The sequence below is a fragment of the Opisthorchis viverrini genome, assembly GCF_000715545.1.
Source record: "Opisthorchis viverrini unplaced genomic scaffold opera_v5_37, whole genome shotgun sequence".
In the NCBI taxonomy this organism is placed as follows: Eukaryota; Metazoa; Platyhelminthes; class Trematoda; order Opisthorchiida; family Opisthorchiidae; genus Opisthorchis; species Opisthorchis viverrini.
The window spans coordinates 1,754,225-1,766,804 of NW_008751693.1; the positions used below are offsets into that span (position 1 = coordinate 1,754,225).

The window sequence follows — 12,580 nt, forward strand, 5'->3', positions numbered from 1 at the left end:
TGGTCCAGTCTCCACTAGAACCTTTGGTGATTGTGCGGGTTCGGTCTTGCACGAAGTCATTCCATTGACTAATGAGGCAACTAGGAGCTCTCGAAATTTGTCAGCCACTCCTCCACAACAGCTAGCAACTGTACACTTATAAAGGCAGTAGATTTTGTGTTCCTATCTTACTTTCTTTTGTCGTTGCTTTATGAACAAAAGCATTGTCAGGTGTAACGAAGCTATGCTCCAGTGATTTGACCATGCTACCAATTTCTACGACACGTCATTGTGGAAAACACTAGAGGGGAATCGCGATTAAAAAGAGCTTTTATCCACATGAACGACGAAGAAACGACTTGCTGATTACTAACTTGGCGTTTAGTACATGTACGTTTGAAGCATTTAGGATGGTATCAAGCTACGAACCACAGGATGTGATTTCATCAGCTCTGGTTCCTCAGATTACAAGGAAGAAAGCACTTTTCCAAAACAGTTGATTTAATGAAAAAAAAACAAATCTCTTTGGCAATGGCAATCTAGTGCGACCCTCATAACGGTTCAAATGGAATGCAAATAAATGGGTTCCCGGTAGCACACAGCATAAAAAATCTGTTCACGTGAAAATGCTGCAGTAAAGTTTCGAAAGTTTTGGTAGCTAATTCATTTCGTTTGCAGCATATGGTCATCATAACACCGATCTACTCCCTGCCAGTCCCCCTTTTCCCGATGTTCTATACAATGGATATGCCAGTCGCTTAGCTTCACACCAAGGGAGGTGACCATGTGTGATAGCTGAGTAGGGAATAATTGGGGGTCAGCATGGGTGACTCCACAAATATCCACTGGTGAGTGGTAGGCGGCACACAGCTGTATACCGCACTTCGATGAAGGCGGGTCAAATTCAAAGTTCACATGACCGTTGGTACTCGTTTGCTGTCCAGTGTAGTGCATGGTTTGATAAGTGATGCGTGCCTGAAGACAAGAAAGGGTCGTGAATATGTAAGCATACTCTGTGTTTCGTTCAGTGTTGAGCAAGAATATCACATAACTTACATGTGTGAATATTCAGTCACGATATCTGTTTGGGAACCTGCGCGATTAAAACGAATTTAGACCTCTCAGTCAAGCTGATGACTGGAATGCAACTGAAATCAGACTGCTTCCACGTAATACTCAGTTCGCTCTTGTTTTTTTAATTGGTTCTTTCAGAATACATTAATGTCTCCTATTAATCCTGTACATGTTTTATAACCAACGGAATTACACATATGCGGTAACTGTAAGAGGGTTACCTTTGTTAAGCGCACCAACGACCCGTTGTACCAGACGCGGAAGGATTTTGGACCTATAATATACAGAAGAAAGTGTGAAAAGTTAACGTTCTGAAAAATAAACGACAAACTATATATGTTGTTGGTAGTGTGAGGAGATTTGGGAATTTTTGTGGAGATTCCCTTCTGTAAGTGCAGCCAATCTATGCTGAAAAGCTGAGAAGCACTGTACAGCTGTTTCATCCTTATTGGTCATGATCATTAGTACGAAACTCACGAAACCCCGGAGAGTCTTGAACTCGCGACCCCCTGGCTAGTATTTTAACTTTTAACCCTTCGGCCACGAGTGGCTGGCCAGCAGTGTGTTAAATTGGTACTCAGACAGGATATAGCGCCGCTCATCCTTCACGGAATCCACATCACGCGGTCACGCGTGCTGACTGGCTCCTCGAGCAATGACTTCTCAGATGGGAATTTCACTCATCGTGCGAGTTAATCACACTGCTGATCAGCCACTCGTGGCCGAACGGTCAAGTGTTCAAACTACTAGCCAGGGGATCGCGGGCACGAGACTCTCGGGAGTTTCATTAGATGCGCACTGCTGATGATTCCCAATAAGGACGAAAGGGCTGTCCAGTTTCAGTACAGGTTGGTATCAATTGTCAAGAGAATGTTATCGAAGAGAAAAGAGCGTCCCGAAGAGGAAAAAAGTGCTTATGAAAAAGTGCGAGATTATTTAGTACCAAAATTAGCTGATTTGCGGACGAAAAAGTGACCCACCCCTATCTGATCATGGAATTTGTTGGGGATGTAACGGTTACGTCTGTGTCGATTTCTCGCACGCGTAGCTTGATTAACTAGACAGCTAAATAATGGACACGCGATTACTCGTGGCAATCACCGAATTTGTTGCCATACATACCCGAAAATACCGCTGATCTGTACACTCTTATCCATCGGAGGGACTCCGCTGTCTTCGTCGATCAAAACTAAGCATGCCTGCATGTGAATGTCCAACGCCTAAAGGTGCCGTATGATAGTAACGCCGTTTCAGTGAGCTAGAGGTGAGGAAGACGACAATTGCATAATTCTTTCATGCTGCTATACTTTTAGGACCTCATAAGACAGTCAGGCACACTCCTGCTGTCAATACTGACCCCAATTCAGTGATTTCTCAGGTTCACAGTAATAATTGGAAGTTTTTCCTGATCAAAAACACTTTAAGTAGAGGAAAACAGAAGCTTTGATATAAGCGAAACCGAAATTCTTAAGGTTTTTTGAGATCACTGTACTTGTTTATCCCTAAGCACCGACTTTTCTGATTATTGTCCTATCCTTAGTAGCCGCGGCACAGTTAATTCATGCTGCAAATTTGTGTGCCGCACTTATGTGGTGGTTGATGTATAGCAAAATTCAAGGTTCAACAAAACAGGGGGCCAAGTTTAAACATAAAGTGCCTTGATTTGCAAGCCTGAAGTTGACGCAAACTCAAACCCGTTTGGTTGATGGATTTCCGTTGAATTTACCTCCAAGAAACCGAATTCTAGCTGCGTTTACTTCCACTCATTACAAGGGCACTCATTGTCTTCAAATATTTCTCAGTGGGCTTACTCGCTTTCAAGAGGATGCTCACTCATCTTGGTCCTTATCTGCCACCTGTATTTCTTGAATAAGGCAATATCTTGAACCAGGGGTTACTCTTCGGTTGTGGACTAATCCACTGTAGGAAGTGAGGGCCTCAGTATTCAGACTGACAGAGAAATGATGCGGTTTATAAGCAAAACTCCAAATGACTGGACGGGAAGGGTGCTTAAAACCGAAACGGTCAAAAATGAATTAATCAGAGAAGCTCCAGTCAAGAATAGTACCCGTCAATCTCATTGGGCTACAATAATTCACCGTCAGTCATGGGAACTTGCCTACTGGCTAAATGCAAACGGGTGTATAAATGCTGAATCCGGGACCGTTTGTTTCTAACTTCACAAAACAACATATTCAGTCATGTCTAAGCCTTCAAAGAAATTCAGTTACAACAGAGCGAATTTAGTGGCCGTGAATTGGCAACTTCGACAAATGTGCCAGGTCTAAAATCTGTAGATTTTCAGTTTGATGAAAACTTACATAAAGTGATTTTAACGAGAACTCCGTCCACCAAGCAGTTCCAACGGATAAGTCCATGTTTGAACGTACAACTCGATACTTCAAATGATTCGTATAATTCACTGTGTGACATGAAATTACAGTAAACCGGTATTAGACAGTGCGTAAACGGCACAGTGGATGGCGGTAAGTTTGGCTTTGGGTGCATCAACGCGGACCTCTCCCCCCAAAAATGGCGCTTCTTGAAGGAACACTACTCAATAGGTGGGTGGTGAGCGGTGTTCCCTCATGAAACATATTGCGATATCACAAATATCGTACCAACTCGAATATGAGACGGTCTTTGTGCTGAGCATTTATTTGAAGAATATCATAAACAAGAGATTCAGTTGGAATTCAGGTGAAGGAAGAAAGTGGTCCTTCCTTTGTTCTCTGTTACTGCTGATGCCAATTTCGTGGCAACTGTGAATAAGAAAGTCAATTCCGGATAACTCGACCTTTCGGGTAAACGCAGATCTTATCAGGCTAAACGAATGTGGAGTTATTCAGAATGAGAAAACGACTTGGTTGCTTGGTAATACTATATATTTACTCCATTACAGAGTTAATCCTTTAACGTACAATGTAAAGTTGCCTAAATCACAGCACTAGCTTCAGACACGGAAAGTCTTTCCATGAAGCACCGGTTACTCTATCGCATATTTCAAGTTGACTGAGCTTAGTGTCAACAGAAGTATTCACAGCAAGTTACTATCTATAGAATTCTATCAGCATACACTAACTTTCAACGATCCGACGTGATCATTCGTCCGTCAGCCTATCTTACCTACTTAGACAAACAATGACGAAATTGCGATGAGTACCCGGATGAGTTTTGGGTTGAGAATAATGAATGAATAAACGCGAGAATGAAACGAACAGTCAAAATGTGTCCATACTTTGGTCAGTTACTATCTTGGGCAAAACACAGTTCACGCGGTATTCTCACAAGACCTCTGCTGCACATTTAGTTCTACGCTGGCCGTGAGAAATTGCAGAAGCTGTTCACCATTAGTGTGCGCATCAAAGTGTCTGGCACATTTCTAAGGGGATTCAGATACTATTCAGATACTTCGCTGAAGATCCTTGATCATGTTACGCCAGATAACCTACACTCTGATATCTAGAGGATAGTAACACCAAGATATCAAGTACCATCAAGTGTTTCAGTTTAGTGTCGCATCCCAGATTGCTGCACTGTTTCTGGTAATGTGGCCCAGAGGTACTATTTTGTTTCAGGGTGCCGTGGTGGATTACTGCTAAAAGACAACAAAGTGCGAAAATGCTATCTTCTTTGTCAAGCCGGAGAAAAGACAATCAAGAACCCTCCAAGTTATCGAAAGAAGATTGAATGTCTAGTTACCTTGACCACTGGTTTTGATGGGTGAATTTTGTGTCTATCTATCACCTTTTTAAGGATCCAAACTTCTGTGCGTTCTTCCATCAGCGTTGAAACAAGCCTATCATCCGGCTCAATATCTGTTGCAGATATCGGGTCGGTGGATCTAGTGTCCAATGGATGATTTAAGCAGCAAACCAAAAATTGTACGGAAGACCCGGTAACGCGGCTTTCGTATAGGGTTAAACAGCCGACTGCAATTCGCTTTACGCAGCATCTGTTTTGCACCTAGCTGCAATAAAGCTGAGATCAATGAAGTGCAGCTAAATGACACAACGACCAGAAAGTGTTTAGTAGCCTAAACTGGAAAGAATATGACGGACATGCATTCGTATGCTTCAGGGAGTAAAATTTAAAAGTACTACAGTTCTGGCTTGACACACGAAGTTACCTATTGGATAAATATTCTAGTTTTTGGGCAGAGGCAAACCAGATTCACGTACCTGAACATTTTTTGGCAAGGTGTATAGGTTCTTAAATTTAATTGCTGAATGAGTAACACCATGATTGAGTTATTCCTACTGTATGTATTGGGGTGTTCCGTATTTCGATACTGTGTCTGAGCACCCTACATGCCAATTTGTAGGCGTCAATTGTGTACAAATATTTCATTCACTTAGATGACCAATTATTTGAAGGTGTGGCAGTTGCTCATTTGGTCGAAAATATGATAGCAGTTGCTGATTCCTCCTGTGAGTCATCGGCAGCCAGCAGTAAGTTTTCTTGTCTGCTTGGCTACTCGTGAAAAGCATGACTTACTGCTGCTTATTATAACGCCGTGTTGCTTCCCTTCCCAACGTTCCCCCGGGTCTTCCTCCCTTCTTAGGTTTGATAACTAATGTCGAAACCTTTCGCCTGTTCGTCTTTGCTTGTTGTGCCTAATGTATCTATCTTCAAGTGTCTGTTCCGACGGGAAAGCAGGTCTCCCGAGGGTCGAACTCGGGACCTCTTGGATGGCACACGAGCGCGCTATCCGCCGCGCTAGCTCGAATTTCCAGAGGCCCTATTTCTATATTACCCTTGTATTGCATCTCACTTGGTAGTGTTTGTTTGTAGTTTGTTTTAAACTGGCCTAAGCGCGCATTTTGATTTGATATGTGGAACGTGTTATTTCGTTATGCTGTAAGCTAATGAGTGTAGGTCTATTTGATTTGTGCCAGGTAGTCTCCGTTACCTCCCGAAACTGCTGACTCCTTTCTGCGTAACTGACTCTGTATACGGTCAAATTACACTAGCTGACTGTCCGTATCCAAAACCCAGATGCTTTCCTGTCCCTTTTTCTGCTCCTACCAATTGCGTTATTATTGACTGTACATCCCACTTAATTATAATGCTTATCAACCGCCCCTTTCACTACTCAATACAGCCTCCACTATACTCATCCGTTCACTCCTACTGCCTACTGAATAAGAACTACGTAAAATCCGATAGCTCCAGTTGTCTTGCGTGATCCTTATCTGCCCAGATTTTTCAGTAGTTTTGGATGACTGATACTACAAAACCCCAGAATGAACAAGAAGATGAACAGTGTCATTCACATGGTGTCAGGTTTGCAAAAGAAAGGAAAAACATGCTAAGGCACCGGACGCTGCCAATCACACCCTCCATCCGGAATCTGACGTCATAAAAATCCCACCATCGCACATTCAACCGATGCAACCAACTGAATAATGGACTTTTTCTGACGGAAATGTTGTGAAAATCTGGACATATGTCCGTTGGCTTTTCTATTCGAAACAAATAACCTGGAATTAGAATGAAAATTTCCAAACAGAAAGGTCATTTGTTGCACAACATTGTAAACGGTAGTGGTAAACTTCCATAACATGTCTTTTGCTCAACAGTCATGTACCAAAATAACTGACCCTTTACAACAACCAGTCAACTGACACCAGCATGGTCACGTGGCATTGTGCCGACAATCAGGGCCGATCCGAATGTAATTTAGTCTGAGCACGTTTCACCTAAACGTACTTACCAATCATGGAGGCACTGCTGGGTTCGCGTGTCCGACTTTTTGGTCAAAACTGTGTTGCTGTTACGAAGATTGTGGCTTGTAATAAGCTCAACACTTGACTTTATGCTTTCAGAGTCTGAGCTAGACGGGTAGTCGGTTAATCGACGTTGTTTGAATCGTCCCGATTCATGACTGGTTGCTTGCTTGCACCGACGTCGACCAAGCAGAAGGATACTTGACATTCGACTCACAATAGGCTAAATAACATTCAAAAAGGAGAGGGAATATGGTAATGGGAGCTAGTTAAGTAGATTTTGGAATGAGACTGCCAATCTGTTGTGGAACCTAACTGGATGGGAGCCAAAGAATGAAGAGTTGTTGCATGCAGTTGGAACGAATGGAATCGTTCAAAAGAGGTGTACAACCACGTGGAAGGAAACACACAAGCTAATCTGAGTCAAATCCATACTTGTGATCTATACTTATGGTAATGTATTCGAAGGCAGAGCGCTACGGATAAAGGGCTTTTGGTTTCTCCTGAGGTGGGCAAATTTACACTAACTGGTGGCTGGTGCGAGTCTTCAGGGTGGCCTCTATAGGGAGTGTGGCTCTTCTTTGGAGATCACCACTCCGTGAGGGGGGGGGGTCAATTTATGGTGTTTGAGCCTAACTAACTATTCCTTCCTTTGGTATGCAGCAATCAATCCAAAACACCAAACTAATTTTTTGTTGAAATTTCATTGTGTGTGGGGTTAAATTTAAATGAGTTCTCGACAAATACACCCATTTGGTTCTGACAGGTTTTGTCCAAATCTGTCCAATTTGGGTTTAGATAGAACAATAGGCTAACTAAAACTCGGCGACTCCGCCTACCAGATGAGCCACAAGAAGGGCAAAACTGGTCGTGGACTATCGAGGAGTTTTCAGTAACTTTGAGTAGTGTATTACGTTAATCAGATGACTTTTCTTGGGTAATGACGTTAATTCATTGGTTCCAAATCCATTTCTCTTTTGGTATGAAAAGCCAACTTGGGTGTCATGTGATAAATAGTGGCAACTCATATGGCCCGTACATTAAGTAAACCTGATCATAGGCGGTCACTGAATGCATTTTTCGCACCGGTTACACAAGGCTAAGGTAACAAGGTGCGGATGCATCCGACCGTACTGAGATTCCAGGTAAGTCATTTGGTGAAAGAGAACTGGGTGGCTTTTTCTTTACAGTGTGTATTGTTTGGAATGGTACAAATCGTACAGGACAGCTGTACTTGTAATTGTTTCCTCTTGGGACAGTTTCTGTCATCGTATATAGAAACAGTCAAATTTAGCAATCAGTTAACCTGTACAAAAGGGAGCTGAATCCCCTTACCACTGTTTCAACGGCTCGCACCTCATGAGTTCAAGCGAAGATTTGGACCTTCGTTCGTTTTCTGGGTCAAAAAGCATATATTTTGGCTTCGAGCTACGTATTACTCGTCTGCGGAGGTATGTGTTGCCTAGGTGCAAGCTGTTCTCACCGTAGATCGAGTGCGCTCTTATGGGAAGTAGTTTCGGATGACTTGCATCGATGAGAATTACTAATAAAGATGAAGCGGCTGAACAGTAGCATAGGCTTACTTTTATTCGCTAGACTAAATCTAGACTAGAAGTCCCAGATTTCACTCGACCTTACAACATAAGCGCGTGTAGTAAGAAATTTAGCTAGCAAGGCGAATGATTAAGGAAAGAAGTGAAGCGCTCTCGTAACAATCTCATGTGAAAATCTAAATCTGTTTTGCCACTCGTCTGATGATGTTGTGTTAGACCAGGTCGATTGGCATGCTAACGTGAAGCAACCCCCCCCCCATGAATTGCTTGCTGATGCACGGATCCAACGTCTATCTACATGAGAGAAGGATGTATCCCCGCTTGTTGAACTGCTAACATAGGGCTTATATAAGGCGTTTTAATTGGGCCGCAGAATCCACCTGATTTTGCATAATGGAGGGCGTCAATAAAATATCACGAATGCTGGGGATATATTAATAGAAAGTCCCTTACGATGCACAGAAGACACATTGAGACCGATTTGGAGTCTGAACCAACTGTCTGAAACCAGTAGTGTGCAGAACAAGTGAAAGGTTTATGACCTGAAAGTGCAAACACACAAGGAATCTGCTCGGAAACTATTTAAGACCATACAAGTTGTTTCAAGGCTTATACTACCGTACGGAATTAGTGAAACTTGGCTTAGATCGACATGGATGGGTTAGTTGACCGAGATGAACCTTGAAATTGGAGCGCCGATTTAACAGAGGAGCCAGAGATAGACACTTTTAATGTTTCCATTAGATTTTGCTTGGGTAGGTCATATCAGAACAACCAAGACCAGCTGACTCATCTATATTTGTCTCCTAGTTTTTTCACCTGAACATTCTACTTATAATGCTCTTCAACCGAGGCTATCTTATGTTCTATTTGTAGTGATATTCAAAATATTAAAAATAGATGAAAAGTTTAAAAATTTTCTTCGATCTCATTAGTAGTAGTAAAAACCACGTCTATTTTTGTTCCGTTTGAAACCAACAATCACTACGATTTTCTCCTTGATTCCCGAATTTCAGAGCAACGAGGCGGACATCCTCTGAGGTAAGAAGTGCCAAAGGCGTTCGATGCAGCTATACTAATGAGGCCAATTCAAGCAAGAATTCTTGCTGCAGAATGTGTTCTAGCCGTTTTGATGATCTCACGGCTACGAGCTTAATTTGTGATCTGACTGAAGGCTCTACGAGACACCTTCATTGATCCGTCAGTATTGTTCCAGTTTCTCCGCGTGAACACCGAACAAAGAAGTTTAGACCCAAAATGGGCAAAAGACCAGGAAATCAGCTCCCAGTCAAGATGTTTACGATTGAAACTCACAACCAAGCTTTAGTTTTCTCTCACCTTGGCTAAAGTAGCATGGAGGTTGCATAAAAAGACAAGTTATGTACTTTCCAAATTTGGTCACGCATGTATGTTTGTCCATATAGTGTCAAGGTGTAGAAACTACTTGGCTCATTAAAAGACCAGTCAGTCTGTTTCAAGAATAGGCAGCTGTAACTGAGGAAGACCAATATTTTCCCTTTTGCAAGCGCTATGTACCTTTGCACGGCTACGTTAAAGGAGAGTAGGTGCGGGGAGGGTCGTTGGATGGTAACGGAGGGAGAGAGTAAGTCGTTTCAGTAGTAAAAACGGAGTGACATTTCACCCTCTTGGGGATTTTGAGATGCGGAGACGCTAGTGTACCATTCACTAAATGTTGTATGCGGACCATTGGCAAAAATGATACACTTAAAGAGGACACCAGCAGAAAGCAGGTTAATACATCCAACATAGGTTATGTTACTTGAACTGTGAAACGGTCTCAGTAGCGTCACTGTTTCAACCTGCAATCAACTACTTACCCAGAGTGCACGAAAAACTCATCGTCATTCACAGTTTGAACAATGGCATGCATGCGTACACTATTAGACGGCTAATTGCTTGTTACGCAGAGAAATACTTGAACGAATTACTTACCCAAAACGTCTGCACAGACTTAAGCTCTATCTTCTGACGCAGAAACACACAAGTTATAACTAGCCAATCCGAACAATGTTTTGCCTGTCCATGCAACCAGACACATTCGGCGTTTCAAGTGCTACCAGTTATTGATATGATTGTTTATTTTCTGTTGAACCATTATTGGATGTCGAACAACAGGCACGCTCGCATGATTGGCTTGTCGCTCATGTGACACTGACCCGAAAGCCAGTATGTGACAAACAATTCACAGGACGAGAATTGTTTCGGCGTACGATTATTGGGCTATTTTTTCCTAAAAAATAAACAGAACCGTCGGGTCTCGCTACGTGGAAGGTAGATTGACCCAGTGTTAGAGGGGTTTGTTCAGCAATCCGTGGGTTTACTACTGGGCAACGTCTCGTTTTGGCACAAATGCTTCTTTAGTGGGTGACCAGGTTGGCCGAGTTTTAGGCCAAATGGAGAGCCAATCAGCGAGATCACTTCCGATTAGCAAGCAATAACAGTGTTGAGTGTCGGTTAGAAGGTTTTGCTGGTTGATATGATAAACTCGGCCTTACGGTCGATGGGCTGCGGAAATTGAAAATAATTTTAGCCAGGTTTGGGCCGTTGAACTTCTGATTTCTGGCTGGTTCGTGTCGATTGTAAATAATACGACAGTTTGGTTTGGGGGGTCTGTGATTACGTGAATTTTTGGTCGGTTAGGGCCGTGCACTTGGGATTTCAGCTTTTTCTGTTGATGGTTACTCTTCACTGATAAACGTACCCCCTACCTGCCAAAGAGACTGACCTAGAAGCGTTCTTCACGAACTTACCAGTCCTACACCCTCTGTTCTGTTCACACTGAGATGATCGGTGATTATCATTAATTCGGTTGTTAGTGACTGTGGCGTGAATAATAGACTTCGCATCAAAACTTCAACATTTTCTATAGCTATCTTGTGTTCCCTATCTGGCGAAGGTCCCACCATGGCTGAGTCTCCCACTAACTCTGGATATTGATCTAGGTTTTTCAGTGTCCTGTTTATTTCTCTATTATGCTCACCGATCCTGATGAGAAGTCTTCTAGCCATCTGTCTCATATGGAGCTTAGCACAATCGCTGTATTTACTTTTGTAGACACAGCTTCCGGCTCTACTTACCGGCTGGCGATCCTTCAATTGCATCAGTGCAGGGCGCAAAGCACTTCCCTCCTGGAAAAGCTACTCTTCTTTTTGCCATGTTTAGGATCCTTCGAACGACTTTAGATGTCCCTGGTTTATAAAAACCGATACAATGCACTTCATGTTCGGATTTACCACAGACACCAGTACCCTTCTTAGCTGAAGCCTAAGCAAACTAGCGGGATATCCGCTGTCATTGTCTTCATTTTACTCCAACCCTGGTCACTGTCACTTCTGTACACGGAGCCCCTATCTAGGGTTGGGCGACCTGGCAGTATCCTAGCCCTCGTGCTTCCTTCAGGTAGCATGGTAGTTAAGCACCGGAATGGTGTTACAGCTTTTATGCACGGAGCCTAACTCGGCCTACAATCGGAGCCTACAGCATCTAGCTGAAGGACCCTACCAGCCATTCGACATTTGACACTGAGCGATTATAGACATTGTAGTGTCTGCAATCCGTTGTCATATTTACCGTTCTTCCTGAACTTGAACCACACTTTGTAACTGTCGTTCACATTGTATCATGACGTTTGTTTTAGTGTTACGAATACACAATTTTCCGGCGCGACCTGCTGACTTCTTGCTTGACGACTGTATTTACGCCCGTTGAACTGTTTGTTGACTGTTGAACCAGGGGGACTAAATCTCTGTGTTTGTGTCAACTGTTAAACGTCACAATAAATCCCAGTGACATTTTTTTAGCCGTGAATAATTTTCCTACCGTGGAATATATCACTCACACGGAACCATCTGCAGGAAATCTCGACGAGTGAATATTTTCCTTTCACACCCAGTTACTGCATTTGGATCGGTGTAGTGGACTACTGGACCTACGCATTCGTGAGTCCCCATTTGACTACTCATTCCTTTCCTATTGTGATTTTTGTGATTGTGCATTGGTTACTTTTGCTTGTTAATTTATCCGAACACGCTGATTAGGTCCTAGTCCGCTACAACATTACGCTTTCCAAGACTATTCACCAGTCGAAGCAATCATATGACACCATTCATTTCCACAACGATTATTTCCGAGAATGAGGTCAGCTGTAGATTTTTAACTGCGATGGGCAGACGGAGTTTCTCTGACATTCACACTACATTGTAGTTGAGGTTGCTCACGATGAGA

At 42.9% G+C, this 12,580-nt stretch overlaps 1 protein-coding gene across 1 annotated transcript; it reads right to left on the reverse strand.

Annotated features, from left to right (window-relative positions):
* Window positions 1-495: 495 nt before the first annotated feature.
* T265_02853 (hypothetical protein) lies at window positions 496-10,372 on the reverse strand (the record flags this gene model as incomplete). The annotated part of the gene is made up of 4 exons (XM_009167197.1): window positions 496-954; window positions 1,275-1,327; window positions 6,770-7,005; window positions 10,174-10,372. The coding sequence occupies 3 exons, from the start codon at window positions 6,774-6,776 to the stop codon at window positions 643-645; spliced, it is 372 nt and encodes a 123-aa protein (XP_009165461.1).
* Window positions 10,373-12,580: the final 2,208 nt, after the last annotated feature.